This window comes from Oncorhynchus gorbuscha, linkage group LG14 (assembly GCF_021184085.1).
Source record: "Oncorhynchus gorbuscha isolate QuinsamMale2020 ecotype Even-year linkage group LG14, OgorEven_v1.0, whole genome shotgun sequence".
NCBI lineage: Eukaryota > Metazoa > Chordata > Actinopteri > Salmoniformes > Salmonidae > Oncorhynchus > Oncorhynchus gorbuscha.
The window spans coordinates 37894491-37912400 of NC_060186.1; the positions used below are offsets into that span (position 1 = coordinate 37894491).

The 17910-nt window shown below is 43.5% G+C and overlaps 1 protein-coding gene across 1 annotated transcript in view; it reads right to left on the bottom strand.

Annotated features, from left to right (window-relative positions):
- Positions 1 to 17910, bottom strand: part of LOC123994893 (bifunctional protein GlmU-like) — a 26850-nt gene continuing 8940 nt past the window's right edge. Inside the window, exons 2-3 of the mRNA XM_046297967.1 lie at positions 14621 to 14806; positions 1 to 5144 (exon numbers count right to left, since the gene is read on the bottom strand). Of these exons, the coding sequence (XP_046153923.1) occupies positions 4893 to 5144; positions 14621 to 14806 (438 nt within the window). The 3' untranslated portion in view covers positions 1 to 4892. The remainder of the gene's footprint in view (positions 5145 to 14620; positions 14807 to 17910) is intronic.

Genomic DNA, 17910 nt, shown 5'->3' on the forward strand with positions numbered 1-17910 from the left:
TGAATACAACGTTTTATTTATTTATCCTTTATTTAACTTGGGAAGTTACTTTGAGATTGTTATTTTTCAAGTGAGCCTTGAATGTAGGTCTTTAGTAGAGGGTTTAAAGTAGGGTAGGATTTAGGGTAAATGTACTTAAAATGTTTTTAACATATATTTTTTTTGTCATATTATTCCCTTATACCACAAGATGTAAAAAAAAAAATTTTTTAAAAGCTTCTTAAATCGAAACCATAGATTGCACGCCTTCCATTATCATATTACTCCCTTATACCATAAGATGTACAAAAATAAATAAAGAGCTTCTTAAATCGAAACCATAGATTGCACGCCTTCCATTATCATATTACTCCCTTATACCATAAGATGTACAAAAATAAATAAAGAGCTTCTTAAATCGAAACCATAGATTGCACGCCTTCCATTATCAAGCTGTTATTTTATATGCACATTGAACAGCGTTACATTTATCAAATTTCTTCTTTATCACAATTCTCCTTGACCTCACCTGAAATGCATTTGTGAAATAGCTTTTAGTATTTGCATCCATTTCACTGTAGCTCACTGGTTTGGCGTTGAAGTGTTTTTTTTTCGCCAACAAAATTCCAGCATTAATCTAGTCCCATGTAAATATGTAATACTTCCAACCAATTATCATTGGATAGTGCCTCCACATCAATTCAATTCATTTCCAACTATTTTCAAGACACAAATGATATATTTAACAGGTGCAACATGTCAAGGTACATTTCATTATACTGTATATTTGGAGACAAATAATTTTTGTCAGTCAGTAAAGAAGGACAGATAGCTTTCCAGTGGACTCTCAAAAGCATTTAGTTTAGTACTGTAGCCGTCTCGGTCAAGTTCTATCTGCTCCATTCTCTTGTCGTGGGGGAACAATAACAATCTTCCTCCTCAGACAGAGACTGTCGTGTACATCAGTGGAGGCTGCTAAGGGGAGGACGGCATTATAACGACTACGACGAAGCGAATGGAATGGCATCAAAATCACGTGTTTGATGAATGTAATACCATTCCCCTCGAGCCATTACCATGAGCCCATCCTCCCCAATTAAGGTGCCACCAACCACCTGTGGTGTTTCGTGTAAGTCTCCAGATAGAGTGCAACCTTCTGCAGGATCACCACAATCCAGACAGTGTGCCCCAGAGCAGAGAGAGCTCCAACCATGACCACCCCCAATCACAGAATTAGCATATAACAGTTAGAGGGTGGAAAACTAAGCACCGTCTCTCTCACTCAGAAACACTAAGGGCACGTTGGACTCGGAGAGCAATGAAAACCAACAACACAGATCTCTGAACACTTACGGCAAGATCAATATGCTGCAGAACTGTAGCAAATCTTTAGATCTCAGGATGTAGATCAAACAGTATATCTCTTTCAAATCCAGAAACATCCGTTTGGGGTCACTGTGCTGGCCTGCTCATTTGTCACAAAAGAGGACTTTGAGCTGCTTAGCAGTACGTGTAGCTAAAGCAGTCCCAGTGGGCACGGGGGGCAGACCACCAACACATTCGGCCACCATGCTGTTTAAACAGATCAAAACAGAAGCACAAAGATGCTTGCCGCGGGAGCTCTATAGTTCCCTCAACCTCTGGCTTGATTTGCTTCTACCCTGTAGGCATCTAGCCGTGTCCCCTTGGACTGGAACCATCCATTATTGTGACACAGTAACAGTGACTAAATGCCCTTTTTGGGGAGAATATTCCAGTTGATTGTCCCTACTCCCAGTGGGCAGCTGTGTCAATACACATGTCTTTCTGGATTCTTACCGTTATGTCAGCCTTCTGCATACTTTAGTGAAATTTTACATTAACATGACATTGTGTTATCATTCTAAAATTATACCAAGCGAGAGAAAGAGTTAGCTACCTCTTGAAGGAAAGAAATTCATACAAGAACACCGCCTGGTGTTGAGAGTAATCCACATAAAAAAACATGAGTGGTGACACTACAAATATGGCTTAAGAGAGGACATTAAAAAAGCCATGAACCAATGGCTCGTCTGTGAAAAAATGAAAAACTAAAATGGGATTTTTTTTTGTGACAGGATTAGCATTCCACCCCAAAGCGGGGATTGTTGGGGAGAGGGGTGCATGGCCACTTCAGCATGCCCGCTCAGAGCTGAAAGCACTGGGAGCCCAGTAGTAAGTGATGCTCCGGCTCATTTCAATGGGCACTTAGAGGCTCAGCCTCTCGTCCACATACTGTGAAAATGTATCTGTAGTGCTGCCCTGTGAGTAAGTGTGTATCCATGTGTCCCTTCGTCAATGTCAAAAACCTTGCTGTACCTATTGCTGTGCTTTGAGGCACTCTTCCGTCCTGCACACTTTGAGTTCATTTGGAACATGAACTATAGTACACACAAAATACAGCTCTCTCAGAATAGCACCATGTAAACTTTGAGTTGTGTGATGCAGTTAAATGTACAATATATTGATCATGGTTTCCTGCTTTAAAAAAAAGTATAATGTAACGGGTTAGTTACAGTATGTTAAACTGCTTGCTTATTCCAACTCTAATTTTACTGCTCTAGCCCTCTGACTGTAATCCGAAACACAATCAACTGTCTCTCTAGAATCAGGATTCGGACCAAATGGCACCCTATTCCCTACATAGTCTCTGGTCAAAAGTAGTGCACTATGGGCCCACTTTATAGGGAAACGGGTGCCATTTGGAATGCATTCTCAGTCTAGCTTCCTCCTGCAGCCTACCAAGACTTTGCGGTGACTCATAAGCAGGAACCCAACGACAAAAGCTATATAATCTACTGTATTGTTTCCAGCCCAATTCCATGTTGTATTCCTGATTTAACTTTGTTGTGGGATCTATTACGATAAGACCGGTAATCAACACAGGGCCTTGATGGCCCACTCCTTCACTAGCCATTTGACATTTAAGAATGACAACAGGCACACCAGCAGGTGCCTGGAAGGGAAAGCCAAAGAAGATGCATAAAATGGATACACATTTCCATGCTAAAAAATCTGTAAAATCCTTCAGGAAATGTGGTGAAGGGCTTAGTTATGTGCCGTCTAGCTCCTATTTGAGTCATCATCAACACTCTGATCTGAAGAACAACTTAATGTAGCACTCGCTCAGTAAGCACTTACAACACATACAGGTATGCTTTCAATGTCACCCCTCTCTCCCTCCCTCTCTCCCTCCCTCCATCGGGCCTAATTAAAGCACATAGATCTGTGTGAACCCTGCTCCATCAAAATGTTGTTACCACTCCCCGCCCACATACAACCATGTATCTGTCCCCTCAGACAGCCCTGCGCTAGCCTACTTTCTTCAGTCGGGCGGCTGTGTGGATGTCACAGCTAATCCTGGGGGAGTTCTCATATTGTGTCTCAGCAAACAGGCGATCAGAGCCATTAAAAAGACATGCTTTGGTTAAACATCTATTAGCAGAACACTGCCCAGGCCCCTAGAGATTCTCCTATTGGTCAGAACGACTCCACGCTCAGGGGAGGGAGGGTTTCTGTTCGAAACGATTTCTCCCACAGCTGTTCGGTGTTACATCATTAGTCATCTGCTCCATAGAAAGTGTTACCGTCCAAAGGCGCTCTATGGAGGCTGTATTTGGGGATCGTCAGTTCACATTAGCAGAGGAAAGGTAGAAGAAAATAATATAAATACTGTGAAATGGCTGTTTTCCTATCAATTTTACAACCTCCCAGTGAACAAAAGAGCCAAACCCAACATCTACATGTGGAAACTGTAAGAGACAACAAAATGGAAGAGTGCTCTCTCCAGTTGGCAGTTCTGTCAGCTATTGACATATGCTACAAACATCCTTATGGTATTGTCAGCACTCTCCAAGGCCTGCTCTGGTGAAGACCACTGTTCACTGGTGGCTGTATGTGTGGGGGAGAATAAGAACACTAAGCTTAAGAACATGACCAAGAAGTGGGTTAGATTAGGGAGATGTGCTGTATTAAGGCTGGTCTTGGTGAACGTAGCATACTACATTACAAAAGCGAGTGTAGTAAACGACAAAGACAAAGCTGTCTCCAAATATCTGGTATAAAGTGTTACACTGCCATTGTAGTCAAGCAGAATGAATTAAATCTCATTACAATCTATTTATATCAAACTGCTAGTGGAGAAGATCATTTCTATTAGACATCCAAACACTCCCATCCATATGAATTTAGTCAGTGAAGCATTTTTTTTGAGGGGGGGGGCCTCTATACTCCAGCATTTTGGATTTGAGATCAAATGTTTCATATTACTTGAAGCACTTTGAGATTCTATGATTAGCGCTACAGAAGTTTAATAAATAAAAATGCTAACCTGCTATTGGTAATGGTGAGAGGTTAGCATGTTTTGTTGTAGCCTCTGTAACCTTCTGTAACCATTATTCCTGATTCTCTCCTGATTTTTCTTAATTGTGGCATTTACAGGATTCATTTAGAAGTGTTGAGAAACATCTTATCTATTCACTTAGAAAGAAAACTACTCCAGACATCATTCACCATTCAGTTCCTATTGGGCAAAACGCAACCAAAACCAACTGCAAATGCATCCAAAACCAACTGCAAATGATTACACCAGATTGATGTAATCATTGTGTACTAGGAATATAGGACCAAATGCTAAACTTTAGACCACTTCAATACCCTATAAGTGAATTTGTCCAAATACTTATGACTTCTTTAAAATGGGGCAACTTGATACATGAAGTGTTTTCATATCTTAACAGTAAAGCAGAAAAGGTGACATTCTGTACTGTCGCCTCATAGGAAAGATTTGATCATAAATCCAAAATTCTGGATTACAGAGAAATAATTTTAAAAATGCCTCACTGTCCAAATAAATATGGAGGTGAGTATAGGAGAATAAAGGCCTCCTCCTTCGTCTAGTTCTTTTCAGAGCGGGATTGGATGACCAGTTCAGGGAAGCCTGTGCGATGGTCCATCTGTCTGTCAAACAGCAGATCAGAGGCCTCACCGATGACCACCTCAGCCGTGGTGAACACCTCCAGGTCTCCAAGTACATGTCCCCCCAACGTCTTCCCCTCCTTGTCGGCCAGGCAGATGTGGAGGTGAGCCTCCTTGTTCAGCGTGCCCACCAGCGACACGATCTCAAAGCGCTCGTCAAGATGGATCACCTGGAAACAGGTTGGAGGAAAAAACAACTTAGGGTGGTAACACAAGGTTATTACAGTGCCTTCGGAAAGTATTCAGACCCCTTGACTTTTTCCCACATTTTGTAATGTTACAGCCTTATTATAAAATGCATTAATGATTACATTTTTTAAAATCTACACACAATAACCCATAATGACAAAATGAAAACAGGTTTTTAGAAATGTTTATACATTTGTAAAAAAACAAATCCAAATACATTATTTACATAAGTATTCAGAACCTTTGCTATGAGACTCTAAATTGAGCTCAGGTGCATCCTGTTTCCATTGATCATACTTGAGATGTTTCTACAACTTGATTGGAATCCACCTGTGGTAAATTCAATTGATTGGACATGATTTGGAAAGGCACACACCTGTCTATATAAAGGTCCCAGATGACAGTGCACGTCAGGGAAAAAACAACAAACCAAAAAAAACAAGCCATGAGGTCTATTTACTATACAGGATTACAGTCTATTTTCGCCATTTCCGGTCACAACTTGCAGACTTGTTGACGTGTTGCTGTGCGTTCTGTTGCCAACCTTACTTTGCTACCTGACAACTTTACGGTTTTTACTTTTTAATTACCGTTTATATTTTTAGTTTTTCCCTCACTCAACTTTTTCACTCCGGACAAGGTTCGTCAGGACTTCCAACAGCCGATGCTAAGCAGTAACATTAACATGATGCCTTCTAATTGCAGTTGCTGTACTCATAATATATAGGAAAACGATCACCTTACGGCAAGGATAGCTGTGCTGCGAGCCCAGCTTCAGACGCAATCTTTAGGCAAGGGTAATTTCAGTGTAGGAAAAGATGAAACAGCATCTGTGCCACCAGTAAGTACAGATAGTAACGTTAGTACAAATCCCCTTGCGCGGTCCCTACAGCCGGACAAATTTCTCATGGCTTCTGGAGGGAAATGCTGTAGGAATGCTCAACCGCTGTCACTCATTCAGCCGACAAAAACTTTCAACCGGTTCTCCCCATTAAGCAGCGAGTCGGAGTCTGAGGCCAAGCCTTCTCTGGTCTCTATTCCTCCCGTTACGGGGTCTGAGACGCAGAAGGCTTCCACCATTAGCTCTGACAAATTGAAAACCCTAGTCATTGGTGACTCCATTACCCAAAACTAATCATCCAGTGATCATACACTGTTTACCAGGGGGCAGGGCTACCGATGTTAAGGCTAATCTGAAGATGTTGCTGGCTAAGGCTAAAACTGGGGAGTGTAGAAAGTATAGAGATATTGTTATCCACATCGGCACAATGATGTTAGGATGAAACAGTCAGAGGTCACCAAGCGCAACATAGCTTCAGCGTGTAAATCAGCTAGAAAGATGTTTCTGCATCGAGTAATTGTCTCTGGCCCGCTCCCAGTTAGGGGGAGTGATGAGCTCTACAGCAGTCTCACAAGTCAATCGCTGATTGAAAACGGTTTTCTGCCACTCCCAAAATATAGAATTTGTAGATAATTGGCCCTCTTTCTGGGACTCACCCACAAACAGGACCAAGCCTGGCCTGCTGAGGAGTGACGGACTCCATCCTAGCTGGAGGGGTGCTCTCATCTTATCTACCAACATAGACAGGGCTCTAACTCCTCTAGCTCCACAAAGCCATCCTCTCTTGGGGAATGTTGCTTTTTAGTTAGCTTTGCGACAGTATCAAAAATACATTTCGGATCGTTCTGTTAGCCAGCCTGCCAGCTTAGTGGAGTCAGCTCAGCTATCCCCTATCCTCATTGAGACTGTAGAAAAGGCCCATGGAGTTGGTGGAATAATCCTTTTATTCATTGCCATTTACTCAGCTGGGCCAGGGGCGCTTTAATTAGGTCAGGTGGAAATGTCCGACAGATCTCAACTCCATAAAAGGAGGAAATTGCCATCGCCTGATCTCGCTGCTTTCTCTTCCTTGACTCTATCTGATCCAGAAGTTCTGTGTGTCCATGAATCCACACTACTCAGTAAATATACCACTTTATGGTTAAAGGAATTCCTGCCTCAGTCTCATCCATTCCTTTGTCACCTGACACGTGACCACCTATTCAACTTCACTGTCAGTCATCCTACCTGTCCAGCTACCCACACAGATTCCACTAATCTTTCAGAGACCGTGTCTGTGCATCGACCTAGGTTGGGCAAAACTAAACATGGCGGTGTTCGCCTTAGCAATCTCACTAGAATAAAGACCTCCTCCATTCCTGACATTATTGAAAGAGATCATGATACCTCACATCTCAAAATAGGGCTACTTAATGTTAGATCCCTCACTTCAAGGGCAGTTATAGTCAATGAACTAATCACTGATCATATTCTTGATGTGATTGGCCTGACTGAAACATGGCTTAAGCCTGATGAATTGACTGTGTTAAATGAGGCCTCACCTCCTGGTTACACCAGTGACCATATCCCCCGTGCATCGCAAAGGTGGAGGTGTTGCTAACATTTACGATAGCAAATTTCTCGCTGTACCTCGCTGCACCATTATATTACATTTGCAATCACAACAAATAATCTGCTCAGACCCCAACCAAGGAGCATCAAAAGTCGTGGTATAAATTCTCAGACAACCCAAAGATTCCTTGATGCCCTTCCAGACTTCCTCTTCCTACCCAAGGACATCAGAGGACAAAAACCAGTTAACCACCTAACTGAGGAACTCAATTTAACCTTGCGCAATGCCCTAGATGCAGTTGCACCCCTAAAAACAAAAAACATTTGTCATAAGAAACTAGCTCCCTGGCATACAGAAAATACCCGAGCTCTGAAGCAAGCTTCCAGAAAATTGGAATGGAAATGGCGCCACACCAAACTGGAAGTCTTCCGACTAGCTTGGAAAGACAATACCGTGCAGTATCGAAGAGCCCTCACTGCTGCTCGATCATCCTATTTTCCAACTTAATTGAGGAAAATAAGAAGGATCCAAAATTTATTTTTGATACTGTCGCAAAGCTAACTAAAAAGCAGCATTCCCCAAGAGAGGATGGCTTTCACTTCAGCAGTAATAAATTCATGAACTTCTTAGAGGAAAAGAAAGACAATTACGGACTCCTCTTTAAATCTGTGTATTCCTCCAAAGCTCAGTTGTCCTGAGTCTGCACAACTCTGCCAGGACCTAGGATCAAGAGAGACACTCAAGTGTTTCAGTACTATATATCTTGACACAATGATGACACAATCATGGCCTCTAAACCTTCAAGCTGCATACTGGACCCTATTCCAACTAAACTACTGAAAGAGCTGCTTCCTGTGCTTGGCCCTCCTATGTTGAACAAAATAAACGGCTCTCTATCCACCGGATGTGTACCAAACTCACTAAAAGTGGCAGTAATAAAGCCTCTCTTGAAAAAGCCAACCTTGACTCAGAAAATATTTTTAAAACTATCGGCCTATATCGAATCTTCCATTCCTCTCAAATAGAAAAAGATGTTGCGCAGCAACTCACTGCCTTCCTAAAGACAAACAATGTATACGAAATGCTTCAGTCTGGTTTTAGACCTCATCAAAGCACTGAGACTGCACTTGTGAAGGTGGTAAATGACATTTTAATGGCGTCAGACCGAGGCTCTGCATCTGTCCTCGTGCTCCTAGACCTTAGTGCTGCTTTTGATACCATCGATCAGAGATTGGAAACCCAAATTGGTCTACACGGACAAGTTCTGGCCTGGTTTAGATCTTATCTGTCGGAACGATATCAGTTTGTCTCTGTGAATGGTTTGTCCTCTGACAAATCAACTGTAAATTTCGGTGTTCCTCAAGGTTCCGTTTTAGGACCACTATTGTTTTCACTATATGTTTTTACCTCTTGGGGATGTCATTTGAAAACATAATGTTAACTTTCACTGCTATGCGGATGACACACAGCTGTACATTTCAATTAAACATGGTGAAGCCCCAAAATTGCCCTCGCTAGAAGCCTGTGTTTCAGACATAAGGAAGTGGATGGCTGCAAACGTTCTACTTTAAAACTCGGACAAAACAGAGATGCTTGTTCTAGGTCCCAAGAAACAAAGAGATCTTCTGTTGAATCTGACCATTAATCTTGATGGTTGTACAGTCGTCTCCAATAAACTGAAGGACCTCGGCATTACTCTGGACCCTGATCTCTCTTTTGATGAACATATCAAGACTGTTTCAAGGACAGCTTTTTTCCATCTACGTAACATTGCAAAAATCAGAAACTTTCTGTCCAAAAATGATACAGCAATGCTCTACTTTCCGGCTACCAGGAAAAAGCACTAAATGAACTTCAGTTATGTGTGCTAAATACGGCTGCTAGAATCCTGACTTGAACCAAAAAAATTCATCATATTACTCCAGTGCTAGCCTCCCTACACTGGCTTCCTGTTAAGACAAGGGCTGATTTCAAGGTTTTACTGCTAACCTACAAAGCATTACATGGGCTTGCTCCTACCCATCTTTCCGATTTGGTCCTGCCTTACATACCTACACGTACTCTACGGTCACAAGACGCAGGCCTCCTAATTGTCCCTAGAATTTCTAAGCAAACAGCTGGAGGCAGGGCTTTCTCCCATAGAGCTCCATTTTTATGAATGGTCTGCCTACCCATGTGAGAGACGCAAACTCGGTCTCAACCTTTTAAGTCTTTACTGAAGACTCATCTCTTCAGTAGGTCATATGGTTGAGTGTAGTCTGGCCCAGGAGTGTGAAGGTGAACGGAAAGGTTCTGGAGCAACGAACCACCCTTGCTGTCTCTGCCTGGCCGGTTCCCCTCTCTCCACTGGGATTCTCTGCCTCTAACCCTATTACAGGAGTCACTTGCTTACTGGTGCTCTTCCATGCAGTCCCTAGGAGGGGTGTGTCACTTGAGTGGGTTGAGTCACTGATGTGATCTTCCTGTCTCGGTTGACACCCCCCTTGGGTTGTGCCGTGGCAGAGATCTTTGTGGGCTTATACTCGGCCTCGTCTCAGGATGGTAAGTTGGTGGTTGAAGATATCCCTCTAGTGGTGTGGGGGTTGTGCTTTGGCAAAGTGGATGGGGTTATATCCTGCCTGTTTGGCCCTGTCCGGGGGTATCATCAGATGGGGCCACAGTGTCTCCTGACCCCTCCTGTCTCAGTCTCCAGTATTTATGCTGCAGTAGTTTGTGTCGGGGGGCTAGGGTCAGTCTGTTATATCTGGAGTACTTATCCTGTCTTATCCGGTGTCCTGTGTGAATTTAAGTATGCCCTCTCTAATTCTCTCTCTATCTGAGTTACCTGAGCCCTAGGACCATGCCCCAGGACTATCTGGCATGATGACTCCTTGCTGTCCCCAGTCCACCTGGCCGTGCTGCTGCTCCAGTTTCAACTGTTCTGCCTGCGGCTATGGAACCCTGACCTGTTTGGAACCACCAAGACTCTTCCTAGAGGTCACTGCCCGGCCAAACTGAGCAATCGGGGGAGAAGGGCACTCTGACAGCACTCTAGAGTTCCTCTACGGAGATGGGAGAACCTTCCAGAAGGACAACCATCTCTGCAGCACTCCACCAATCAGACCTTTAAGGTAGAGTTTCCAGAAAGAAGCCACTCCTCAGTAAAAGGCACATGACAGCCCGCTTGGGGTTTGCCAAAAGGCATCTAAAGGACTTTCAGACCATGAGAAACAAGATTCTCTGGTCTGATGAAACCAAGGTTTAACTCTTTGGCCTGAATGCCAAGCATCACATCTGGAGGAAAAATTGCACCATGGTGGTGGCAGCATCATGTTGTGAGGATGTTTTTCAGTGGCAGGGACTGGGAGACTAGTCAGGATTGAGGCAAAGATTAACGGAGCAAAGTACTGAGATATCCTTGATGAAAACCTGCTCCAGAGAGCTAACAACAGAACAACAACCCTAAGCACACAGCCAAGACAACGCAGTGGCATTGGGACAAGTCTCTGAATGTCCTTGAGTGGCCTAGCCAGAGCCCAGACTTGAACCCAATAGAACAACTCTGGATAGACCTGAAAATAGCTGTGCAGCAACGCTCTTCATCCAACCTGACAGAGCTTGAGAGAATCTGCGGAGAAGAATGGGAGAAACTCCCAAATAAAGGTGTGCCAAGCTTGTAGCGTCATATCTAAGAAGCCTCGAGGTTGTAATCACTGTCAAAGGTGCTTCAACAAAGTACTGAGTAAAGGGTCTGAATGCTTATGTAAATGTGATATTTCAATGTTTTTTTATTTATTAGAAAAAATTTGCAAAAACCTGTTTGGAGGTCGACCGATTATGATTTTTCAACGCCGATACCGATTATTGGAGGACCAAAAAAAAGCCACTACCGATTAATCGGACAATTTATTTGTAATAATGACAACTACAACAATACTGAATGAACACTTATTTGAAATGAATACATCAATAAAATCAATTTAGCCTCAAATAAATAATGAAACATGTTCAATTTGGTTTATATCATGCAAAAACAAAGTGTTGGAGAAGTAAAAGTGCAATATGTGCCATGTAAGAAAGCTAACGTTTAAGTTCCTTGCTCAGAACATGAGAACATATGAAAGCTGGTGGTTCCTTTTAACATGAGTCTTCAATATACCCAGGTAAGAAGTTTTAGGTTGTAGTTATTATAGGAATCATAGGACTATTTCTCTCTATACCATTTGTATTTCATTAACCTTTGACTATTGCATGTTCTTATAGGCACTTTAGTATTGCCAGTGTAACAGTATAGCTTCCGTACCTCTCCTCGCTCCTACCTGGGCTCGAACCAGGAACACAACGACAACAGCTACCCTCGAAGCAGCCTTACCCAAGGGGAACAACTACCCCAAGTCTCAGAGCGAGTGACGTTTGAAAAAAGCTATTATCGTGCACCCGCTAACTAGCTAGCCATTTCACATCCGTTACACAAGCCTAATCTCGGGAGTTGATAGGCTTGAAGTCATAAACAGCTGCTGGCAAACGCACGAAAGTGCTGTTTGAATGAATGCTTACGAGCCTGCTGGTGCCTACCATCACTCAGTCAGACTGCTCTATCAAATCATAGACTTAGTTATAACATGATAACACACAGAAATACGAGCCTTAAGTCATTAATATGGTCGAATCCAGAAACCATCATCTCGAAAACAAGACGTTTATTCTTTCAATTAAATATTTGGAACAAAAAACGGACGATTAACTAGGAAAGTAATGTCAATACAATCAACCTAGCAAGGGCAATGATCACAAGTAGTGGCTAATAGGCTAGCGCACATGTGTCAAACAAGGCCCTGGGACCGAATAGGACACACAAGCAAGTATAAATAAGTAGGTGAATTCAACTTCAATATGCGTGGCTTTCATGTGTCCCGTTTACAGCGCACAGCGGAGGGAAAGTGTACAGACATGCCACGGTCCAAGCTAGGCTACTAAAATGTTGCAGTCTGGCTTGGGTTTTTAATGGTTAACAATGAATAACCCACAAAAAAATCAACAAAACAGCATGCAAAGGAGAAATATGTAGGCCTATTACAACAACATTTGAGAAGTAGCCTAGGCCGGCTACTCAACTACAATACATGTTGTGTGCCCGATACAGTAACGCTTCATTAATTCGCACAGGTGATCCATGCAGTGCAAAAAAATATGAATACATTAGGTTGTTGTAACATTTCAACTTATCTACGTCTTTGTTAGTTGGAGTTATTAAATACTCCTCGATTAAGGTCGCAGCATGTTCTGCACAAATGATGTATATTTTTCGTACGTGGACATTATACAAGGGCTATATTTAATCAAATAAAACAATGGTCAGTTTGGGTCACAAGTTGCAATTTTTGTAAAGACAACTAGGTTACGTCTGGCCCGCGAAATCCTTGTGTTTTTTTTTTTATATGGCTGTGCGCTGATTCGAGTTTGACACACCTGGGCTAGCGTATCCATTTACGTAGCTAGCTATTTATTTAGAATGCTAAAAACAAGGGAGACTAACTTTAGCTAGCTAGCTGCTGGGAAATGTGGGTGAGTGACCGACTTGTTTCCCTCATATCTCAACTAACATCAAGGCGGTGGCCCGTTCCTGTAGGTTCATGCTCTACAACATCCGCAGAGTACGACCCTGCCTCACACAGGAAGCGGCGCAGGTCCTAATCCAGGCACTTGTCATCTCCCGTCTGGATTACTGCAACTCGCTGTTGGCTGGGCTCCCTGCCTGTGCCATTAAACCCCTACAACTCATCCAGAACGCCGCAGCCCGTCTAGTGTTCAACCTTCCCAAGTTCTCTCACGTCACCCCGCTCCTCCGCTCTCTCCACTGGCTTCCAGTTGAAGCTCGCATCCGCTACAAGACCATGGTGCTTGCCTACGGAGCTGTGAGGGGGAACGGCACCTCAGTACCTCCAGGCTCTGATCAGGCCCTACACCCAAATAAGGGCACTGCGTTCATCCACCTCTGGCCTGCTCGCCTCCCTACCACTGAGGAAGTACAGTTCCCGCTCAGCTCAGTCAAAACTGTTCGCTGCTCTGGCTCCCCAATGGTGGAACAAACTCCCTCACGACGCCAGGACAGCGGAGTCAATCACCACCTTCCGGAGACACCTGAAACCCCACCTCTTTAAGGAATACCTAGGATAGGATAAAGTAATCCTTCTCACCCCCCGCCCCCCCTTAAAATATTTAGATGCACTATTGTAAAGTGGTTGTTCCACTGGATGTCATAAGGTGAATGCACCAATTTGTAAGTCGCTCTGGATAAGAGCGTCTGCTAAATGACTTAAATGTTAAAATGTTAAATGTTATATCGTTTTTTTTGGTGGCTACAGCTAGAGATGCAGGTGCCATTTGGTTAGCTAGAAAAATGTCCATCACTTTGCTAGCTGAAGTTAGCTAGATATGTTAGCATATCTTAGTTATTTGGCATCGATCAAATAGACGGGCAGACAAGTTCCCATTCAGTTGTCAAAACGTGGGTTGGAAACAAGCATGCATTTGTATACTGATACACCACCAGGAAGAATGACTACGTTTTTTTTTTTAAATGTATGAACAGATTTTAATAAGATTGTTGTTGCTAAAACGCTGTCAGTTCCACTTTAAGCAGGTAGTCCAAATGAGCTCAGAGGACCTCTTTCCCAAGGGAGACTGTAGTGTAGTATTACTGTAGTATATTGTCGTACTATAACACAACACGTACCCATTAATGAGAGATTTGCTGTGTGTACAACAGTGCTCAAAGGCCCTTTCATCATGTCCTTTGACATCTTGCCAGATGTCCTCCCAATCCCACTCAGTCCCAACCCAAACCCCTGTGAATTCTGTGGAGGCACTTACAAGACTTGGCTATGTCCCAAATGGTACCCGATTCCCTAAATAGTGCACTACTTTAGACCAGAGCCATCAGAAGCCTGTTCAAAAGTAGTGGACTATGCAGTGTATAGGGCGCCATTTGGGATGCCGACATTGTCTTTTCATTTACAACAACAATTCAGACACTTCACCAGAAGCATGATGGCTGGTTGCCAGCCAACATCTCTGCCAAGTACCTCATTGGTATTCCCTGCAGTGGTGTTTGCCAGCCGGAGTGTTGCCTTGGTTACGCTGCCCACGCAGGTGATGATGAATGGCGCTTTGAGGTTTCTCTCCTCCACGAATGCCAGCAGGGTGCACAGCAGCTCCTGTCCCGGCCCAAAGCGTACTGCGTGGACCTTGAGGGCAGAGCCTGCAGATGCCTAGGCACAGTGGACATAGAAAGGGAGGGGGGGGGTAAACCGAGACATGAGCATGTTTGGTACTGGGCTGGTGGCGAGCTGTAGCATTGCAAAGCTCCCAAACTTTATTCACTCCCAACCCCTAACAGCCATCGTTTCTTTCTCCTTCTCAATCTGGGGCTGCTCTCTATTGCTCCAGGCCTGGCTTGACACAATTATGGTTTCCCGCAGTCATTGAGCCCAAGAAGTCCATTAATCATAGTTCAGATGTTGGGTAAAGGGGAACAGAGGGAGAGGAGAGGGTAGGAGGATAGAGGTATAGACTCGAGGCACACTCGCTAGGATGGTGGTCCATTCAGTTCTTTAACAGGATCTTAACAGGATCATCACGGTTAACTGGGTGTAAAAGCTTGATTCCTCCCTGACCTTTGACAGCCACGTCAAACAACCGCGTAAAGCGCCATTCCATCTCCTCACGGCTGAACTACCTCGACACACTCTTCATCGGGAACCCAGGCAGGAGTCCCCAGAAGCTCCAGTACATCCTGAATAGAGCTGCCAGGATCCTGATGAGAGTGCGGAAACGCCATCACATCAACCCCATCGCGGCATCTCTCTGCACTGGCTCCACATCTCATTACGGATTGAATTCAAAATCCTCCTGCGGACATTCCAGTGTGTTCATGGCAATGCCCCTCCTTTATCTAAAACTAACTACTCTCCCTCCATAACCCCACCTGCACCCTTAGGACAAGCGACTCCACGCCCCCAGGACCAAGCTCAGCTTCTTGGGAGATCAGCCTTTCAGCTCGACCGCCCCCAGCCTCTGGAATGCCCTCCCGGACCACCTGAAGGCATCACAGACTCTGTGCTCCTTTAAAATGGGCCTAAAGACCTTTCTCTTTAGGAAGGCTTTTAAATCCAATTTTATTTGTCACATGCTTCGTTAACAACAAGTGTAGACTAACAGTGAAATTCTTACTTACGGGTCCTTTTCCAACAATGCAGAGTTAGATAAAGAAAGCTGGGCTTGTCCTTGTCCCTTGTAGCGTCAACTGTGTTCTTTGTGTCAGTTGCCTGGTCTAGTTGTCCCAAAAAACGTTATTTGTTTAAAAATTTATTTGATGCACTTTGAGATTATTCTGTATAATGAAAAGTGCTTTACAAATGTCATTTATTATTATTATTATTTATAACTAAATACGAGCCAGACCCCATAACCTGCAGTAAAGACATGGGCCCCAGCCGGTGTATGCAAATGAGTTTATCACCACCTCGGTGTTCTTTCCAACGGATTCCATATCGTATTCTCATTTACTCAGTGTTCACCCTGCTGGTCGTCAACCGCCTGACAGAGCAGCTCTGCATTACAGAAGTAAACCATAACATCATGATTTTTCTTAAAGTTATCCACGGCTTGCCTCGTTCAACCAACATGAACTACACATTCAAGTTACACAAACTGAAAGGCAATGGGAGCGTAGAGGTCGGTCGGTTTCATGAGACTAATCAACAATTTATCAATAATTAAATTGAGACAAATCATGCAGTATGACCATAAACCAATGAGTTTGTATTGGAAAGTTGGGCTTCATCTTGAAATTGAGCCAGTCTTCAGGACTGGTACGTGTGTGGTTCAACTCAGAAATCCACAACCACAAGCACCACCTGGCAAGTAGCTCATTACAATAAAGGAAAGGGAGGATATTCTGTCTGTCTTTCTTTCTCCAAATCCTTCATTCAAACCAGCAGCTCTGGTATCATCCTTTTCTCCCAGCAGGGGAGGAGATTCCAGAATGCAACAGCCAGAGGAGGATGATGGGAGGAGTCAGACTGGATTGGTGGACAAGAATGAAAGGAGAAACATTTGCGTTATTGATGCACATTTTAAAATTGTATTTGTTTAACTAGGCAATTCAGTTTAGAACTAAATCTTATTTACAATGACGGCCTACCCCAGCCAAACCTTAACGACGCTGGGTCAATTTTGCGCCGCCCTACGGGACTCCCAATCACGGACGGTTGTGATACAGCCCGCAATCGAACCAGTGTCTGTGGTGATGCTTCTAGCACTGAGATGCAGTGTCTTAGGCCGCTGCTCCCAAATATTGTAACAATACGGATGGGTCCATGTAAGCTCCATAATTTACATGATTGGTTGATGTTAGGCGGGGACGGGAGGTCCTGTATAAACACAAACACACGTCCTTGACAACTTCCTTCACAACAGGTCTGTGCTGCTCCGCGAAACGCAAGAAGTATGAATGCCCTGACTTCTGCTGAGGCCGTATCCCCGTAAGTTCTGCACAGCCCAATGCAGATTCCAGATTGACTACTAAGCACCTTTTACCCTCCAATGACAAAATCTACCCGCATATGGCAGGTGTTAATTTCTAGGCCCTGATGGTCTATAATGTTTGGAACAAGGTTTGTTAGTATCTAACCTGCCACAAACAAAATCAGGGGACTTTTGTTCGAACCAAAACAGTGATTGTAACCCTGGATTTGAACAAGCAACTTCCAGCTTTGTCACAGAGCAGAGAGAGGCTCTGATGACTGCACGCTTTTAAAGCACATAATTATCAAACCTCTGTGAAGCACCTCTCTGTCACTCTCTCCTGCTCATCTAACTACTTAAAATCCCCTGGATTGGATCACCACAAATAAACACTTGTACAACCAAGTGATCAAGAGAACCCAAATATTTCAGGTGATGAATACATGTTTGGAGTAGCTGTAGTGTGCTTGATTATGCAAGGACATTTTGGTTTGACAATGACAATTAATGCACATTTATTTATGGGGAAACTTTAAATGAGCTCAAAAGAGAAGATGCCAAAGCGTGTATTCATACATACAGGGATAATGCAATGTCGTATGGGCAGATGACGTTACAATTAATTTATATTGCTATGTTTGTTATAGGTTACCCCGTTCATTAGCACCTATTGATGGTATCTTAAATGTGCATTGATTGTGGGAAGTTCCTTATGTTTCCAACATGTATCTTTCATATCAGATAATAATTTTCAAAAAAAGCTTAAAATTACTACACACCGCCCATACAGCCATACCTCTATGTTAGAGGCAACCACCTGGGCTAATTAACTATCTAGCATGCTCCG